This window comes from Phaenicophaeus curvirostris, chromosome 4 (assembly GCF_032191515.1).
Source record: "Phaenicophaeus curvirostris isolate KB17595 chromosome 4, BPBGC_Pcur_1.0, whole genome shotgun sequence".
NCBI classification, from domain to species: domain Eukaryota; kingdom Metazoa; phylum Chordata; class Aves; order Cuculiformes; family Cuculidae; genus Phaenicophaeus; species Phaenicophaeus curvirostris.
In genome coordinates, this window is record NC_091395.1 from 21,527,534 (window position 1) to 21,547,344 (window position 19,811).

Below are 19,811 nucleotides of genomic sequence, written 5' to 3' on the forward strand. Positions count from 1 at the left end.
TACAGTCTCTGAATGGAACACGCAACGAAATGAAACAGACATTCCTGCTACTGCCAGTGAAGGGCAAATAAAAGGCCATGTGTTATGAGCACACCAACGCACACCGAGTGTTTCATAGCTGAGCAGAAAGACACATTCCTTGCCTCAAGGATCTCATAATTGAGACTGATATAGCTACACGTGAGCTTTCCAACAGGCAGGTTTTCCCCTTTGCACCAACTTCAGTGTGATTGCCACTCCGTTTATTTTCCAGATAGTATCTGATCCAACTGTGGGTGTTGCTCTGCATTTCTGAGGTGTTCCCTCACCTCTACCCCCACTCCTCTTCCTGTGCTGTGCCATACTGGAATTACTGTATCAACTCATGCAAGTACACCACACCTCTCAAAACCCTCAGGTAACTACAGCCTCCCTTGAATCACTCACCATATAGCAAAGGTCCAGAGCCAAAGACACCCAGTCAAGATTTGTTTTGTTTTTCTCAATGAGCAGTGGGCATTTTTTGTAATGCATTGTTTATACTGAGCCCATATCCACAGTACTTTTCCAAGCAAATTCACAACAATGACCCTGCTTAAAAGAGTTTGCAGTCTGAGCACTTAGAGGCATAAAACTTGTATATTTGAAAAAGCAAACAAGCTTTGGTGTGTGCAAGTCTTGCATCTAACACAGCAAACATCACAGAAAACACTTCAGTCTCTCCTTGGGAAAAAGAAGTAATGAAAAAACCTACTTCTCCTTAGAGTCTGGCCTCTCAGATCTTTAAATTATCTTATAATTTCAACTCATAACATTCTAGTCAGTACTGAAACACGTTCCTAAAGCTACATTCAAATAACTCCTTGCATGATTTGCCTTACTGAAGCTTAAGTTAAGACAGAGCAGGATGCAGGATTTCACAAATGGTAGAAGAACAAGGAGAAATAATTCACAAGAATAAGATCTGAGGCTGCTTTCATTAGTCTTGCAGCTCTAGCACAGGATTAATAAGACATTCAAGATTTACTTGCGAAGTGATGGGCACTGTCACTCAGGAACAAGACTGTAGTGTTACAATAGCAGGATGACAGGATGACAAGATGACAAGGAACAGTTCCTGCTGAGAATGGCTGGGCAGGCCGGGAATTTCAATTAAAAAAAAAGAGGTGAGCTCATGGGGTACAGGAGAGAAAATGGATGTGATGCAAGTGTCCAATACTGCTAATTGCATGGAGAGAAGAATAGAAATCAGCTTTTCATCACCTCTTGCAGCACAAGAGGACAACTAGAGGACATTGAATGATCCAAGGAAGGTGGCTCATGACAAGTAACCCGCTTACTAAGTGTTTAAGGTGCACGAACTGCAAAAATCCAGGGGACACTGGACAAGACTTTGGAAAAATCTTCACTGGGGACTGCTAAGAAAACCACATTCAGGAAATCCCAGGTGGTAAATGGATGGGCGTAGGGAGCATACCAAGAAGCAATTACAATATGTCTGATGTGCTGCTACTATTCCCTAGGCACCTACTTAGGCCAGGTCTTTGAGATGCAACAGTGACAAATGAGACTTTCTGAACCAACACAGCCAGGGTTGGATTTTACTTGACAAACCCAACACAGCAGCAGTAGTAGAGGTAAAATGATGTCTGCATTATAGTGAAGGAAATAGTTTTGACAATGTTTTTTATTTTTAGATAGCTCAATAGCTCAAGTTGTACCTGCTTTATTAGCTAAAGCTCGCTCAGGTCTGAATGTAAACTTGTATACAATTTGGATTGGCTGAAATTTATCTTCTGCATCAAGATCCAAAGGAAGCCACAGTTCTGAATAACATGCTCAAATGGGGATTATGCTCTAGTCTTACATAAAATACACTTTACTGAATCAGATCAAATTACTCTCTACCTCACCTTGGTGTACATTTTATTTTATGTCAGCTGCATGCATGTACTATAGTCTCACATACCTCACTCTGATTAAGCGTGAACGGATGAATTTTTTCCTTAAAATGGAATTGTAAAATGTCTTGTCGATCTGTTGAAAAAAGAAAAATATAAGATAACGAAAAAGGAGGGAAATGGGCACATTGCTGGAAGGATCATTCAGAAAACAGCGTTCAGTTGCAACCTCACAGCTTACAGAGCCAAGAAACACAATCCAGCCCAGCCTCTAGATAACATTTGCCACAGTCTTTTCCTAACCATTTCCTATTTGACCTAAGACATATAATAAAAAGTTAATTTGTTTTTCTAAATATCCTGTGACTACAGTGGGCCACTATTGTTCTGTTCCATCCATGTCCAGGCACAATGAGAGATACCGAAACACCCTTGAAATGCACTACTGCAACCTCCTAAAGCACAACCTCCTAAGGATGGCCTCCAGAAAGGATACAGCATGCTGTGCTCTGCACTGCACTGAGTCTGCCTCGTAGGTTCTCTTTCTGATACAGCACTTCTCCTTGGTGCTATGGTAATTTAGAGCAAAATTACCAGTGATCTTGAATTGTACCCCTGAAACACCCTTGTGATTTGACACATGCTAGTGCAATCATCAAGCAGCAGAAACAGAAACTGGAAAGCTAGGACTCGTAAGGAATCAATCTCCAAATTATATCTGCTGGAGCCTGCTTAACCACATCCTGCTTTAGATTTAGGATGTTGTCTCAAGATTGTATGATCAGTCTGAGACAGTGTAGTGTGCTATTACATGGCATGAAATTCTTCCAGGAATGGCTCAGGATCACTGAAGTATTGAGAAATAACAAAGTCACTGGTGAGTTATGCAGTTCCTCCTAGTAGCAAGACCCAGGGAATAGAATGCATCCTGTAAACATCAAAGTTAGAGGAAAAACTACTTGAATGCTTTAGAAAATAATGCAAGAAAACAATTTTAGCCCATAAAGGCTGTCTGATTTAGCCAAGTCTCCGGATTTTCTGTCTGCTGAAGGAAAGAAAAAAGTAATGGTTCTCAAAACTGCTAGTATGTTGAAATTCTTCATACACAGAAACAAGCATGTAAGCATGAAACATGGGGTTGATTCCTCCTACAGAACACAAAGCCCCTCTCTCTAGACTTGGCTATCATAAGATGAAGCCTCATGTCATCACTCAACCAAAATAATTTCAAGATGTAAACTGAACACTAGGTTATTTTAAGATTATTTTAAGCATATATTGGTAAGAAAAAAAGAAAACTTCTTAATGGTTATGCAGTGAGTTGATCTTTTATCTTGCTGTTACTGACAGTTATCTGGGATATCTGGAATTTGGAACAGATGATTTTGCTACCTTGAACTATTAACAGTAATATTTATATCCATACAGCGTTTATGTAACAGAAAAAGATGTTGCAATACACCTTCAGATAATAACTTTCAAAGACTCATGTTCTGTGTCATGATTTTACTGCTCATCTTCTGGTAAAGACTTTCACACCCATATCAAAAAGTAAACATCTCTATCCAGCCTGATTATTGCTTTCTTTTCAGCTTGAGTCACAGCACTGGAAGCAAAAGCAGCTAGAACTTTGACAAGTAACTAGGTGGGATCCAGTCCTGCCTGGGAGAAGCATCCATGCTCATTTTAAGAATTTCAATCTGATTACAGCCACTCAAAAGTGACACTGTGATGTCCAGGCCCCCTAGATTTACCACTGATTAAGTGTAAAGTCTATACGCATTCTTAACCAAGTGCCAAGTGCTGTTCCTTTCAAGTGAGAAGCATTTTCCTGACAGCCTTTATTTTAACATTCATCCAAACAAGATTTTCTTTAAGTTAATTTTTATTGGCTAGTTTAGCTAATGCCGTCTGATATTTCCTCATTTTCATTTCATATCCTCTGTTCTTTTTTTGCAAATCTACTCTCCATGCAATCTAATTTTCTAAGACAAACTGGGATTTACTCCTGAACACCAGTCTTCCTGTGCCAATACAGTAACTAATGATGGCTAGTGCCAAAGATGCAGTAAGAGGACAAAACATTCCCACTTGTACAAACCCACCCACAAAGGAAATTCTTCCTCATTCCCTGCAGCAAGAAGTTGCTTTACACCTTGACAGACAAGGCTTGTTCTCCTATCCCATCTTGAATAACTCTGGTTCTTGTCATTAACCTCTTTTTCTCATGTTGCACCATGGCCAAACCCTGAGGCCTGTGAGGAACCTACTAAAATCTACATGATTTCAGAGTCACTCAGTATGTGCTTCCTCCCTGAGGCACAAAAGAATCTCAGGCTCTGGAAGAAGGTCACATGCAACATGGTTCATGTAATTCCAGTGTAGGATGAGGCTACCATGAGCTGGTGTTGGTGTAGCTGGGTCTGAAAGTGACCCACCAAGGTTACCTGTGCCAGCCATTGCTTTCTCCCACCCCACACTGCTCTGCCACTGCACATGGGGTAATGGGATTTATCAAAAAGGTTAAATCTAGTTTGACGGAGTTTTCTCCTGGGATGAACCCACTGAATTACTTGTGTGGGATGTCCAAAAGCATTCAGTGGGTTTGGGAGCACAAAGCCCATGATTGCTCAATACCATTGCTTTTCTGCCTGCTGCCAGTATTGTTCTTCAACAGCTATCATACTACATTCTTCCTCTTGCCCCACTAGCTTTATAGGATGTAAAGACTTTTATTAGTGATTTTTAAAGCTTCTTTTACCATAAATATTAATTGGAACGTATTACCTGGTTCCGTGACTCTCTCCAGTTTTATGGCATCATACGGAATGAATCACTATTAACCAGTTGTGTTAATTCTGCACCTAGCACCAAATTTGCTACTAACCTGCACCCAGCACCAAATTTGCTACTAATCTGCACCCAATTTGCTACTAATCTGCATTCAGTTTACAGCTCAACCTGCTGAGCCAGAGCTGACCACAATGCAAATCCAGCAGCAGCTTCCGTGAGAATCTGACGTATCTCCTGCCTAGGGTGAGGGATTAGTTGGAAACCCTATCAGAGATTGGAGGAAGACAGGGCAGAAGGAGAGAGAGAGAGAAGGGGGGAGAGAGAGAGAGAGAGAGAGAGAGAGAGAGAGCAAAACCTGAACCTTGCACTGTCCCAAACAAGGATGCGAGCATCAAACTCCCCTTAGAAACAGAAAGACCAATTCCTTGCAGCAGCAACAGCCCTGAGGCAAATGGACCTGAAGGAAAGTGAGTATAATAATCCATGGACCCCCAGGAAACCATAAGATAAGAAATGTTCCCATCACAAACCACATGTACAGAAAGACAGAAGGTATCATGGTCGGCAAGATCAGTATGATCCCATACATCTGCAAATGGTATCACAAATTCTTCGCAGAGTTTAAACAAACTAGACTGCTAAAGCTGGTAGGTGAGTAAGTACTTTTGGACTTTGCACTAAAATAAGGAGCTCAGCTGGATGGTTCTTAGAACTGTTGGCTGTAAAAGATAAATAACTAAGTTGTACAGTAGTTCCTAAAAAGACTGCTCTTTCAGACAAAAGAAATTAAGACGACTAATATATGGGATAACGTCAGGATTTAAAGTACCATGCTTAAGCCTAGTGCGTCCAATTTGAAAGGCACATAATGGCATGAGATTTTCATTATAGCCATGTAATAGTGACAGCTGGAATTAAGGTCACCTGAGTATTCCCATTCCTACTCCCCATTTCCAATTGTCCATAATTAGCTTCCTAAAAAAACATTCACACTGCCATTGGAAGTTTTTCTGATTATGGAGAAGATCTTCCAGCTTTTAGAGAGAAAATCAAGTTTGGAGAGAAAACATATAGGCCAATATCAAGAAAACAGCTCTTGTGTGTTAGGTTTTTTTTGGCGGGGGGTGGGTGGGTGGGTGTTGTTTGTTTGGGTTTTGATTTGTTTGTTTGCTTCATTTGTTTGTTTCTTCAAAAATGATTCTTTTTCCTGGGAAAAGACTCTGTGCCCTCTGCTTTTTGAAGCAGTACTTGTAAGTAAGGGATTGAAATACAGAAGCAAATAGCTTTTAGGAAAAATAATAGTTTTATGAAATCTAGAGAAGTTCAATATTGAAATATTCAAGTTATAAGAGCCCAAATACCATCAACCATGTAAATCCAGGACTGAATACAGATTCTCCCTTTTGACAACACTGAGTTCTAAACAACCATCCTCTCGACTGGCCAGATTTTTATCTCAGTGACACCAGTTCACATCTTGAATCACTTCACTGATTTAATCACCTGTCAACAATGCAGTAATTCTGGATTGTGAGTGTATAATTAAGATAAGATTCTGCCCTTAATCACATACACTATCGATAACTGCCCTTTATTTAATTTTTAATTTCTTTTTTAGCCTTGGTTCACATCCATTTTCCTTGTGCATATTTTATAGCTTTTCTTGCCACAGAAAGTTAGATATGAATTAGAATTACTTATTCTTTGGGGTGGGAGGTGTATCTTATGATTTTTCTGGCTTCCTAGATGCTTATCAGATGCTTCTGCCTTGATGAACCATGAAAAAAAATGAAAAATCAGCTTGTATGCCTATTACTTGAAAAGATTGCATTGTGTTAATAAGTCAAAGAATCAATGAAATTGAAGGATCATTGAATTTAAGGTAGAGATCAAGTGAGATAGTAGGTGCATTGTTGATAACCATTGCATCAGGGAAATGAATTCATTTAGGTAGTGTACACAGACAGTTTGACATCTTTTAGGTGAGGAAAACCACTAAGCTACAGCTTCATGCACTACACTGCATCAGCCCCACTAACATTTAAAAATACTTCATATTTTCTTCAATATTTATTTTAGTTCCCTGTGCTCCTGTGATCTGTAGAAACAGGAAAAGCTAGAAACAAAACTTAAATCAAGAAATGCGGTGTATGCCTACACCAGCGGTCTTTTTCTTCTTTTGATTTCAATAGGAAAAGCTAAAAGAAAGCGTCCCAAGTGAGAAGCAAGTGCTTTTTGTGAATTATTTTCTCTCTCAGTGTACAGCATTTCACCTATGTCTTTACAGCCACACCTGTATATGTGTGTGGATATATATGTGTGTGTGTGTGTGTGCGCATATACACACATGCTGACAGTCCGGTGTGTTCTCAACCTCTAATTCCAGAGCTAAATAAACAAGTCACCACATTCTCATCTTGGCCACTGTTTCTTTGCCAGTTTTCCCAGCTGGCTGAACTACCGTTTAAAGATGCTTTCTGCTTTCTTTCTAAAGCCAGTCACCTAAAGAGGGCACCCTTATTGTACCATGCTAGTCCAAGGACAATGCTTCCTATCTGCGAGAACAATTCCCTTAATATAAAGTTTTAAAGCAGAAGTTGTCAAATGCCCTAACTTGTTTTAAGTTTTTTTCCCTCAAAATGCTCCCTAATCTTAAAGATCTTTTTTATATATATAGATAAAGGAGGTTTTCTCATTTTAAAGTATTATTTTGCAGGGCAAGAAAGAAGGCAGAGTATTATTAAAAAGTCTCTAAAAAACTCCATCTAAAAAACTTAATTTTTCTGGCTTTTGTACTATCAATGTACTACTAAATAAAATTGCCTTCAGTGAATGACAAGAAAAACTTTCAATAGAAGTCCCATCCTTTTCACCTTGTGTCACTATGAAACAAGTCCTGGAGGGAGCACACAAGCTGCCTAGGAATGCTTGGGTTTAAATAAGGACTTAGATTTTAAATTTGGGGGTCTGTATTTGAAAACACTAACAAATCTCTTTTGAAACTTATTCCAAAAAGCAACATTCTTTTACTTAGTTTGGTCTGGGTGCTGCAAGACTCTGAAAAGTCCTCGGAAAGATTTGGCTGCTGCAGCTACCACATTTTCACTTTCTGTGATCTGTCCAATTTATCCTCAATTTTCTTTTGTTTCAGGGTCTGAGAGGAGAAAAGCATTTTGTGGGGGGAAACAGCACACATACAGCAAAGGAAGCCACATGATATTTGTAGATACCTGTACTTTTCCACTTGCCATAAATAAGAGTCACGTTAGATTCCCTTTTCTTGGGGCACATTCAGTTATCACCTCTAAATTAGTCCTCACAGTCTGGTCTCCCAGAGCAAATAGTCGTAAGGAGTGTTTAAAAAACCTGCTGCCTTGGGGATCTGCTCTTATTGAACTGACCTTCAGACCCAAGGCACTGATCAAATGAGCCGCATGCTTATAAGCTTTACCTTAACACCTGCATGGAAAGTGTGACAAATGTACCTTGTGTGCAGTTTCAGCCAGTTTTGCATCTAGCTCTTGGCTCTGAAGTGATTTGTATGTCATCACCCTCCCTCACCAAATACGCATACACACACTTATGCTACCCAAGAAGACTTAAGATTGCACCTAATCATAAAAAGGCCAAATGTCATAAAACAGTGCTCTCATCTACTCACTCACTGCTGCTAGTCTTTTCAGCTAGGCTTCCTTTGAGTTCAGCTCAGATGGAAACCTTAGCCAGTACTTCAGGTTTTGGCCCAGCAGATGTGGTGGTAAGCTGCTCACAACTCAAATGATACAAGGTATTTTCCTGGCATTGGGAGGACTACAAGCTTATCACTAGGTATTAAGCAGAGACTCTTCCAGTTACAAGCATCCTGTTGAAGGCTAAGCTGGCCCCTAAGCAGGGTTATCAGGTGTTAAAGTTCTGCTTTCCATGGAATAATAAGTGCCTCCATGGGAGTTAAGAGAGAACAAGCACAAGCAGTGTGTTCTGGATGAATAAAATCTGAGCATGCCAAAGGAACGAGGTTGGTCTTTTCTTGATGATTACCCCACAGGCACTTGAAAAATTCTTTCTTATCTCTGGAGATCTCTTCTCAGGTGCTGAAGTGGGTTTATGGATTTGGCCTTTCCACACTCTTCAACTCAGTTTCCTGCCTGCTCAAGGGAGACATCAGTGTCGGAGGGCTGTGAAACTGTGGGGTGCTTTGGTCACAACTGAATTGTGCTGAAGCAGCTGAGAATCTGCACCACTGAGAATGTAGAGAGGGCAGAGTGAGCTCCCATTGCCTGCCACTGGTGTCCTTTGCGGTAGCAGCCCAGAGGGCAGCTAAGCTGAGGTATTGAATTCAGCTAACCAGCCCCATTTGTGAGCCATGAAGCAGCAGACAGTGCAAAGCAGCAGAGAACTAGAGTATCAAATGCTTCATTTGACAGTACTTGGGATCCTCACTCACTTGAGCAGCACAAAGAACTGGGGCTGGGGGAGGGGGTGGTGGTGAGGCACAGCACCTGCCTGCCCCTCTGCCTCTCCTCCCTCATAGTGAGAGGAATGTGTTAACAACCTCTAGGATCATTGTCATCTCCCAAGTGAGAAAACTGTCTCCTTCCTTACCAGCTCCAGTATAGAGATTCACCAGTGAGTCCTTACTCTGACCAAGAATGGGTACAATAGTCAGAACTGTTCTGCAACATTTTCCTGTGGTATCACAAGCGCCTCTTCAATATCCAGCAGATGCACTCTTTCTAAATTAAACTCACACCAATTCTCTCAGACACGACAAACTTCAAGAGCTGTACTCATTAAAAAATCTGTACTTAAGAACATAGAAGATTCTCTTATCTCTTGAAGTCATTGAAGCAAGATGTCTGTTTCTAAAAGAGATGTCCTGACACACAGTATTGAGTCCTGAGGCAAGAATTACCTGATGAAATTCTATTACTTCAATAGAAGTATCAGGATAGGCAGTAGTTTTCCAGGGGAAATACCAAGGTATTCTCTTAATACAATTCCCAGCAACCCTGTCCACATCCAGCCAGTTTTTCTGTATTGGTTTCAAATGGTGGAAGGATGAGGGAGAGCCCAGGAACCTTGCAGATGAGATGACAGTCCATTCCACATCTCAAGGCACTCACAGAGAGAAAACAAGCACCTCACCTCTTCCCTAGCCACCCAGTTAGCCAAGGAAGGAGACGTGCTACACTCATACCTGAGGAGCACCCATCCACTCAATCCATGGCCTGGCTGACCATCATAAGGGAGCAGGAGAGAGCAGGGGATAACGGACAAGGTATGCCCCAGAGGTAGCACACACAGGTACCCTAGAAGCAGGGGAGAGTACAGTGCCTAACGCAAGAGTCCACGAAGACGCATGGATTGGAACAGGGAGAAGCAACTTGACAGGAGGCCTTGGAACTGCTCTGGCCAGAGGAGAAGGAAATAGGGAGTTACGAGGTGCCTGGGAAAGGAGAAGGGTGACGTAGGCTGTCCTCAAAGAGGACATTTAGGAGAACACAACATTTAGGAGAAAGTATGAGAAAGCTGTAGTGGTAAAACATGCAGATAAGCATAGTTGCAAGTCAGTGGTGGGCAGGGTAAAGGCTAGTGTCCCTTCCTATTGTGCAACCAGTCATGTACTGAAGGGGTCACATACTGTGGCTGCGTGGTATCCTCTACAGTCTCACAGCTAGACACTTGGCAGCCTTCAGCTGAGATAATTCTCATTAAGATGGGCTTGATGATTTACTTGTTTCAAGCTCTCCTGAATGCACACATTGTTCCCTTGGGGTCAAATATGACTTTCCACACTGGACTAAACGCCCCTCCACTCTCCTCCCTGCCCACAGGGAAGTTAGTGCTGCTGCACAGAGTAGCCAACTGGGATCATCCCAGTCACCCAAGACTATCTAAAGCTGGCTGTCTCAACTCCCTCCACACTTAGAGATGCTAGAGGGCTGAAGAAGTGAAGCTTAGAGCAGGGCCTTGGAAATGTCTCTCGAGATGCTGTTAGTCAGAGGGCAGATAGGGGCTTCAAGGCATTCTTGGGAAATCTGAAAGAATGAATACATTTTGTGGGAGAAGAAAAAAAAAATCAAGTCTAGTGCAGGAGTTGGAGAAAACCAGTGAGTAAAAATTGTGCAGCTCAGTGAGGTATCAGTGAGCCCACTATAAAATGGAGGCTTCTTGTTAAGGCTTTGACTATGCCCTTTTTATCCGGTGCAAGAGGGGATGGTCTGGCACAATGCATTTTAGCTTGGTGAGGGAAGAACAACAGGTCTGGTTATAAAAAGGAAGAAGCTCTGGTGAGCTGGAACATCTCAGTCCACAGTGGCATTCAGTCAGGTCTGCTTTTTCAAGGCATCACAAAAGCAGCATCACCCTGGCAGCTGCTTGCAGGAAGCCAAGCAAGGAGCAAAGACCTTTCGTCATCTGTTCCTCAGTCCCCCCTGCTCCACCCCACAAGACATTTTCCAGACTTTCCAGTCAGCCCTGAGATGTTGACTGGTGCACCAGCTTCATCAACTCTCTGGCATGATCTTGCTGCATTCCCTCCCACCTTCAATGAGATAAGAGTTGGGCATGTTGTTCAGACAATGGGTGTTACTACTCAACTCTAGAAACCAAAGCAAACATCAAGGTATTTGCTGCCAATCCCAAGGAAGGCACGGAACAACTTCCCTATGGAAGCAAAAACATTTTTCCTGGTGAAACATTCGCTCTAAAAAAGAGCTCCTTTCAAGGTTGTTCTGAGGACAAAGGAAGGAGGCTTCATCAGGGAGGGATCAGAGAAGGGAGTACTTGTCAGGGAGTTGCACTAACTCAGGTAATTTGAATGCTTCTGATTATCAGAGATGATTCACTTCTGTTCACTTTGCACCAAGTATTGTGAAAGACATTGCATTTATCTGCATTGACTCACTGTTTCACAACACGAGCTTAAGGTATAGTTGCTACTGTGATGATGGGGAGGCTTGGATATTCAAAAATCTGACACCCACCAGGGTAAGACTGCAAAAGATTTTGGTAAATCCAGACAAATCAGGAAATGTGACCAAAAAAAACTCAAATCTCTTTTCCTTTATTAAAAAGATGGTGTGAAAAACTTGAAAATAAAAATGCAGATGTTCTGAGGCAGCTGTCTGTCAAGAAGTCAAGGGGATATTTCTATCTCCGGAAAGACTGTTTGATTTTTATCACCACAAGCTGAGTTTTTCTTGGAGAGAATCAGACTTACAAGGAACATACTGTTATTCATTAGTGTATGGAGTCACTTTAAATGGATTTATGGACAATTCTTAGTCTCATACAACCTTGTTAGATGGAACCTTTGGAACTAAACCCACAGAAGTAGAAATTTATGGCAGAAGCCCTTTATATCACCTAAAATAACAGCAAAGAACTCACTTTTGAGAGAGGGAGGTAGAAGTTGATGGCTGAATTAAATACACCTCGTAAGAAAAGTCACAGGAAGGAAGGAAAGGCAGCGTAGTTCTCTATGTTTGTCATGGTGTTACTTATCAAGTACAATTAAAGAGGTCTGAAATAATGGTTCTCACTGCTCAACCAGCACTGGTATTTACTGTCACTATTGTCAGAAATGCTCAACACCCATAGAGAAGACAGGGTTTCTAAAGCATTGGCTTCCATTCAAGCATCTAAATTAATAGCAACGTTCAGAGGAAATTTGACTGCATTGGACACTGTCTGGAAGAACTTCTTGGCTAAAGTAAGTGCTTCTTTGCCAAAGGAGCCACATTAAAAAAAAGAAGAAGGAATGGAGTGGAAGAAATGGATACAAATTTATTCAGTGAAGTGTTATTCCTCAGACTTCTCCTCAGTCCTTGCTTGCTTTCCATCTCAGCAAGCGACAGTATCTTCTTGGTCAGGGAGAACATTCCCTTTTCAAGGTCCTACATCACAAGGTTAAAAGCCTGCAGTTATTAAGTAATGGTTGTAAATTGGTAGCACCCAAGTAAATGCAGTTTATGTAAGACTCTATGCTTGCAAATATAAACCAGAAGTAAAATCTTGGGAAATATAGTATGGTCCCCAGTAGGCGACGAGGGCAGAAAGGAAACAAATACAGATGAGGAGACAACTTGACTAAGACACCTGAGGCCCTCAAAAATGGAGCTGTGAGGAAATGCTAGCACTGACAAATCTCCATATAGCACCTCACTTCTCCAGAACAATGTTCACCACAACTTACTTTTTGTTGTGGACAAGTGGCACAACCCTAAACTAAATTACAGTGGGGAACAAAGCATTGATTGTCCTATTAACTGAGTATCTGCACAAGATTGCTAAACAGGAGGTAAGAGATGCACATCAGACCCCGATGAATGAAACACTAAAAGATACAAGCACAACCACATGCTTATTGCTGTAAAGAGCTGAACTCTGTAATTATAATCTGTGGTGAAGTGTCTCAAAGAGAAAACAAGAAAGGAAATTGCAATGTGTCTATTTATTTCCGCAGTTACTGTATGACCAAGAGCCACTCAGCAGTCTCTGCTATTTGTAGGAGGGTTTCCCAACAAAACATACCAAAGGTACAGGAAAAGGGCTTGTGTATTGTTTTCTCAACACACAAGAATAGCCCGACAGGTAGAGTTCCCCACCCCATAAAGAAGAGGGTGTAAAAGCACTCTTTCCTTAGAGACAGCAGGGCATAAATGACAAAGACAGGCTCAGGACAGGGAAAGAAAGGACACACAAAAATGGTTTGGAGGATAGGAGGAAGCTGAAAGCATTGGCATTATCTACTTCACCACCAGGGACAGACTGAGGTGATGTGCTAGAACAAGCAGACTGGCAAGTGCTTGGTTTGCAGGTATGATCATGACTCTCATCTTTTCATTTCCTAGGCCTGCTAACCATGAAGGCTCAGGGCACACCAGACACCTGTGGTCAAAGAGTGTGGTTTTCACACTAACGTCTCTTCTATTTTCACACAGTCCTTAATTATGGAAAGGGACAGTGTTTCAAACTTACCAGTCTCTCAACCCTCTCACTCAGGTCTCTAAACCTTCCTGAGGACTGTCTGGACAATTCATTCTTGTACCGGATGTTGGTAATTTTTATGTTTCCACTGTAATAGAACAGCTGCTCATCTGTAAGGGAAAAACAGGCAACACTCAAAGCAACAAGATGAACGAACTTTGTAGAAACACCTGGGGCTGACTGATAACCTGGCATCTCGGGAACTGGATGAGCCTTCACCTGTAGCCAACCCATTCAAATGCAGCTTCCAAAAGCTAGGAGCCCAGGAGCAAGAACTCAGTTGAGTTAGGTGAACTAAGCCATGCAGTGACAAAAAGCCAACGGTTACATTTGTGGCCAACCAACAGCACTTTTGGCTCACACAGGATCACAAGCTGCATCTTGCTGATCAGCTACCTTCCTTCCTGGCCAGTATGTCCACTAGACACTGAGCCCTGGCAGGCAGCTGCTGATGAACAGGACAAGGGAACACAGAAACACCACAGGCAGAGATGAGCAGAAGGCTGTTTGTCACATGTAAAGGAAACCAGAAGACTTATGTGTTGACCTCATCACAGAAGTAGATTATGAGAAAGATGTGAAAGGGGTGAAAGAAAGTGAAAGCCAACTGAAACCACAGCCCTAAACCACCCTGCAGAGCAGGAAATATTCCCAAGAGGTCTATGAAGATGCTAAGTGAGGAAGGAAAGAGAGTTCTAGAGGAGCCAGCGGTTATTCCCCAATTGAGCTTTAGACAAACCAATGAAAGGCAAACTCCCAGCATTGTGTGGCACAAAAAGCATGAAGGAAATGCACTGAACATAGAAACAGTAAGGCAATATGTAAAACTTGCCATATGCCAGAAAATAAATTAGGAGGCCAATGGTGATAGCTGCTGCCACTGCTGATCCAATAACAATTAGAGCAATTTTCCAGGGCTCAAGATGGCTTGTTTTGATGGTTGGCTGACGAATTCTGGAGGAAAAAAATATCAAGAGAGAGAAGATGAATAAGAGTTCCTTTTCTATCTACTCCCACATAGGTCATCTTCCTCACCCCCCCAAAAAATGAAGCTAAAGCCTTTGCCCACAACATCAGGTGATCCTTTCCAGCAGTACTAATTGAATACTTACCCAACACCCTTGAAAATTAAACTAAGACTCAAGACTATTTTGAAGTAGATGTTGGGATATGCTAGAAGTCATGGAACACAGACAGGGTTTGAGGGTTTGCATTTTTATTAAGTCCAAAATAAATAGCAATTGTATTGAGTACTTCCTTATGTGACCCCCCAACTGGAAATTTGCAAGAATAAAACTTATTTTTCACATAGGTGAAATCTCATACAGCACCATGGGCAGCTTTCAATTGATTAAACAAATCAGTTATCACAGACACACTGGCACTGTTGCACCCAAAACTGCTTTGTGCATTAAAATTGGTAAAAAGCATCCCATGTGCTTATTTATACATTATCCAAGCTGCTCAGTCCATTGCAGCCTGCAAAGCTGGACTTGGCAAAAAAAGAGAAAGGTTTTGAAGGGCCAGCCTGTGCTTCCTGTTTCACTTAGACTAAATCTATAAGCAAAAGGCAAGTACTGCTCTGAGAAGTATTTGCTGAAGTGACAGAAAGGCAGGGGAGGGCAGGGACAGGTGAGTAGACAAGGAAACATGGATAGGAAGGCTCGCCAGATACTTCTCTCTGTCATACTCTTAACTACACAGGTGCTAATCCAAATTAACACAAGAAAAGTCAATAGTCAGTAGATCAGTATTATAGTTAGACAAAAAACTGTCTGAAAGATTACCTAAAGCAAATTCTGCCTTTGGCTATAAACTCAAAGACATCAAAAAATCCTTAACGGTGTTTTTCTATGATGTTATCAGCATTACACAATACAGAACAGGAAGCCACCATTTTTGACAGAATCCTTCATTCTAGAGCCAGTTACCTCACTCAAGAACATGCACGCTATCAGCCTCCCCCAGGAAACCAGGCTGCAAAGATCCTTTCCTGAGGGTACTGGGCATCTCAGTGAGCCCCCACATTCATAACAAAGTACATATAGTTCAATTCTGGAACACATAACTCATGAGACATAAGTTTAAATACATTAAAATAAGTGGAAAATAATTTCAAGTGACCACAGCAGCTGCATGCAGGAATGACATAGCAGGCACTCTATGCACTGTACAGAAATGTTGAATCAGGTTCTCATATATCATTCTAATTTCATCATAAAGCCTTACAACTACAACCTTATTGCTTAGGCTTGGAAAACAACTGACTCAAACTAAATATCATGACATTTGATTGAGTGAAAATAGGAATACTCATTTGTCACTTATATTTGTTCTGACTTGTCCTGGATCTCCTAGCTAGTGTTTCCTTCAGTTCTGCTATCCTCTGAACCAACTATTCTTTAATCTCTCATCTCAGCTGATTTGCTTCAAAGTGGATTTGTGAATCCATTGCAGAAAAAAAACCAACAAACAAGTCAGAAATTAAACAGTCCTATTAAGAATTTGGAGGTGGGCAGCTCCAAAGTTATTTCTGAGACTATTGTATGGAAGTTGTCTTAAAACTTTAACTGTCAAAGTGAAAATCTGCAAGTATAAATAGTCAGAACACCACCTCATTGAGAAGAATATTTCTAAATAGTACCACTTAGGTGAAACCAAATAGTCACTGTTGAGTTCAGCTTTAATTTGTCATGTGGGTTTGTTGGTCTTTTTTCGCCCGCCACTCCAGCTAGTAGTATTTTTCATGGCTTATATGTTTTGCAAATGTTTCTACTATGCTTGATGTGAGACTAAGTTGTAAGAAAAGCCAACAAGACAAATAAAAAACCAATTTAACTTGACACAACCTACTTAAACTCATTTTTGTAAATGTTCTCATTTAAGAAGCAGTTGTCTTGATTAAGCTGCATGGGGGGGGGAACACTCAGAAGGTCTTTCAGCTATAATGAACCTGGCATAGCCCCAAACCAAAATGTTGGGTTTGAGAAGCCCATTTTGAAAGGCTGAATGCCACCTCTAAACCGCAGCAAGAAATACCTGCCTATCAGATCAGTGAAACAACGGTTTCAGACCAGAAGTAACATGGCTGGAACACCGTTAAATATAGAGTATTATATAATTAGAAACTTTTCCATATTCTTTTGTTCATAGAATAACATTTTTTATAATCATTATTCTTTATTTCTTCCTTTCCAAGTTCCATGCTACCATTTAGGAAACAGAAACTCCAGTTCACAACAGTTATTCACATGTGTAATTTTAGTCATAAGCATGATTTTCACTTAATTCATGAAACCCATTTGAGAGCATTATTTCACTGTGGTGCAGAGAAGAATCAGTATCAGCCTTTAAACTGAATTTCCTCAGACAAGAATCTGTTTGATAAATACATATTAGAAAGTCACTTAACAGGGAGCTGTTTAGGGACTTAGGATGTCTTTTTAATCTTGCCTTTTTTTCTGAACAAACTTTCCCTCTTACTTTTAAACAACATCTCCACTCTAGTTTCTTTTAAAAACAATAATTGGTTTTAGAAACAAAAAGTGCTTTTGAGGAAAAGTCCTCAGTTAGGTTGTACCATCTGGATACTTTCCCATTTAAAATAATAGAAGTGCTGACTGAACACATCAGGAGGAACTCACATCCAAGTTTTCAAAGATATTTGTGGGACAAACCCACAAAGATTGCTAGGCAGATACATTTCCATTCTCATTAACTTCGAGCTTTATTGCTGCTTTGCTCTGTCTACTCAAAGATAAATTATTTAATCTGACAACAATTCCCATTGTGTAAAGTTGGACAGTACTTACAGGGATTTAATACACACATAAGCAGTAACTCCCAAAGCTGAAAAAGCTTCAATACACTTGATCACTCAGAGCTTGGATACTCTGCAGAGAGCTGATAAAAGTTCAACAGTGGGAATTTGTTTTCTTGGATCCAGAGTTAAGCAGTACCTGCTAAATGTTTAGGAACTATCTGCTCAACAGAAAGGGTATAGAATCACACAGAATCACAGAATCACCAGGTTGGAAAAGACCCACAGGATCATCGAGTCCAACCATTCCTATCAATCACTAAACCACCCCCCTCAGCACCTCATCAACCCGTCCTTTAAACACCTCCAGGGAAGGTGACTCAACCACCTCCCTGGGCAGCCTGTTCCAGTGCCCAATGACCCTTTCCGTGAAAAATTTTTTTCCTGATGTCAAGCCTGAGCTTCCCTTGGCGGAGCTTGAGGCCATTTCCTTCTGTCCTGTCCCCTGTCACTTGGGAGAAGAGGTCAGCTCCCTCCTCTCCACAACCTCCTTTCAGGTAGTTGTAGAGAGCAATAAGGGAGAGCAAATAAGGCATGTAACCTAGAAATGCACAGCAGGATTAAAACTGCTCCAGATGAGAAGGTCACTGAAATCCTTCATTGTAGAAACAGAGATTTTAAACCTGAATCAACTACCAGCTGAAAGACTCCCACTGACATCAATGGGCTTTCTGTCCAGATCCCTTCTGGCTGGCAGCCTACACGGTCCTCCCTGTATCCAAGAGACTCTACTTTTTCCCAGACAACCACACCTGTGCAGTAATCTTGGATATATGACTCTCGGGGTCTGGATTTCACCTCCTGGCAGAAAACTGCAAAATGCCACATTAAGATTTGTCCAATTAGGAACAGGAGAGAAATTTTTGCTGACAAAGAAACAATAAAAAGTGATATAAAATTGCCCACTCTGACAAAACAATTTTGTTTGATTGTCCTCTCTTTGTTTCCTAATGATTCTTAACACTATCTTAACTTTTTTAACTGGCATTCAGCTGTCATTTTCGTAGAAATACCTACTGAGACATGTCCTGAGTGGTGGTAGGTGATTCGGAGCCCTACATTCTGTTCTTGGGTTCCCGTTCATTATAAACACACAAAAAAAAAAAGCCCTCAGAAACCATTTCCTCAACAAGAAGCTCACACCAATAAACACAGAGCCAGAGAGATCCCTCCTCCTATGCATTTTACAAGGCAGACATAAGGACACACTAATTATGTCTATTTACTTTTAGTAACAGAGAATGTCCAGGGGAAAAGAAGTCCATCTCAAAAAAAAAATTGAAAACCTTACCTAATATCCTAACATTTTAAGGGTGCCATTCAATATATGTATTGTAAACATCACATTAAATAAATCTTGTATGCACTTGCCTCACTGCAGCCTGAAACTGTTAATTTACAAAAGAGATACGAGTCTCTTACCTATCGGAATTTAGATTCACTTTTTACAAAGAAGCAGAATCAAAGCTACCTTCTACAAGTCAAACTGCCTGCTTCAGAGGAAAAGCCTTCCCAGGGCAGAAAGCATGCTCTGACACCCGTGGGTACCCCTCCATTACCTGCAGTGAGCTTCATACCAGAGACAGCATCTAGCTAAGTCAGCATGCACCATGAAAGACAATACAGGCTCTATTTTGGCATGCGTGCGCTGACAGTGTCTGCTCAAGAAAGGTGCTGACAGGACAGCCTAACAGCCAAACCCAAACCAGTCACCTAGAGATGATCTCTTGTGGGCTATTAAATGTCCTTTGTTTTTAATCCTGTAAGAGCAGCATGCTTAGACAGAAAAATTTTCTCCTCGATTTTAGAATACGCACAGTACTTCTTTCTTAAAGTGCTTCGAGAAAAAGAAAAATCATAAAAAACATTGTATCAGCCTCAGCAACAATTGTCATATATAAATACAGACATAATAGGATGGTGATGGTGTTTTTATCTGTTTACTGAAATAAATCTGTTTACTGGTACCTGAAATGTCACTGTAAAACAACTATACTTATGTCACACCTGAAGAGTTCCACCAGTCTGATAAAACAGCTCTTCTGACATTGTGATAGTTTGCCTGCATCTGTGACAGCTCATATCGACTGAGAATCTGACTCAAAGTATACAGCTTTGCCTGTTGTTTGGAAGATTATGGTTCTGGCTGAATACTAAGTTTTTCCATATTTTACACTTGATATATAATAAGTATTACTAGGCTGGGTAGACAAACAGTGATATCCTGTAACCTAGCAATGTATTTTCACTGAACAGAGATAGACAAATTTCTTCCTGAGAGAAATGCTGCTGAAATTGGAAAAGGTTCCTTCATCTGAGACTCTGAA

The 19,811-nt window shown here is 41.0% G+C and overlaps 1 protein-coding gene across 2 annotated transcripts in view; it reads right to left on the reverse strand.

Moving 5' to 3' along the window:
- Nucleotides 1-19,811, reverse strand: part of LOC138719894 (transmembrane protease serine 11E-like) — a 41,605-nt gene that overhangs the window by 18,123 nt on the left and 3,671 nt on the right. For both annotated transcript variants that reach the window (XM_069855470.1, XM_069855469.1), the window contains exons 2-4: nucleotides 14,497-14,618; nucleotides 13,656-13,774; nucleotides 1,949-2,016 (exon numbers count right to left, since the gene is read on the reverse strand). In XM_069855470.1, the coding sequence (XP_069711571.1) occupies nucleotides 1,949-2,016; nucleotides 13,656-13,774; nucleotides 14,497-14,618 (309 nt within the window). The remainder of the gene's footprint in view (nucleotides 1-1,948; nucleotides 2,017-13,655; nucleotides 13,775-14,496; nucleotides 14,619-19,811) is intronic.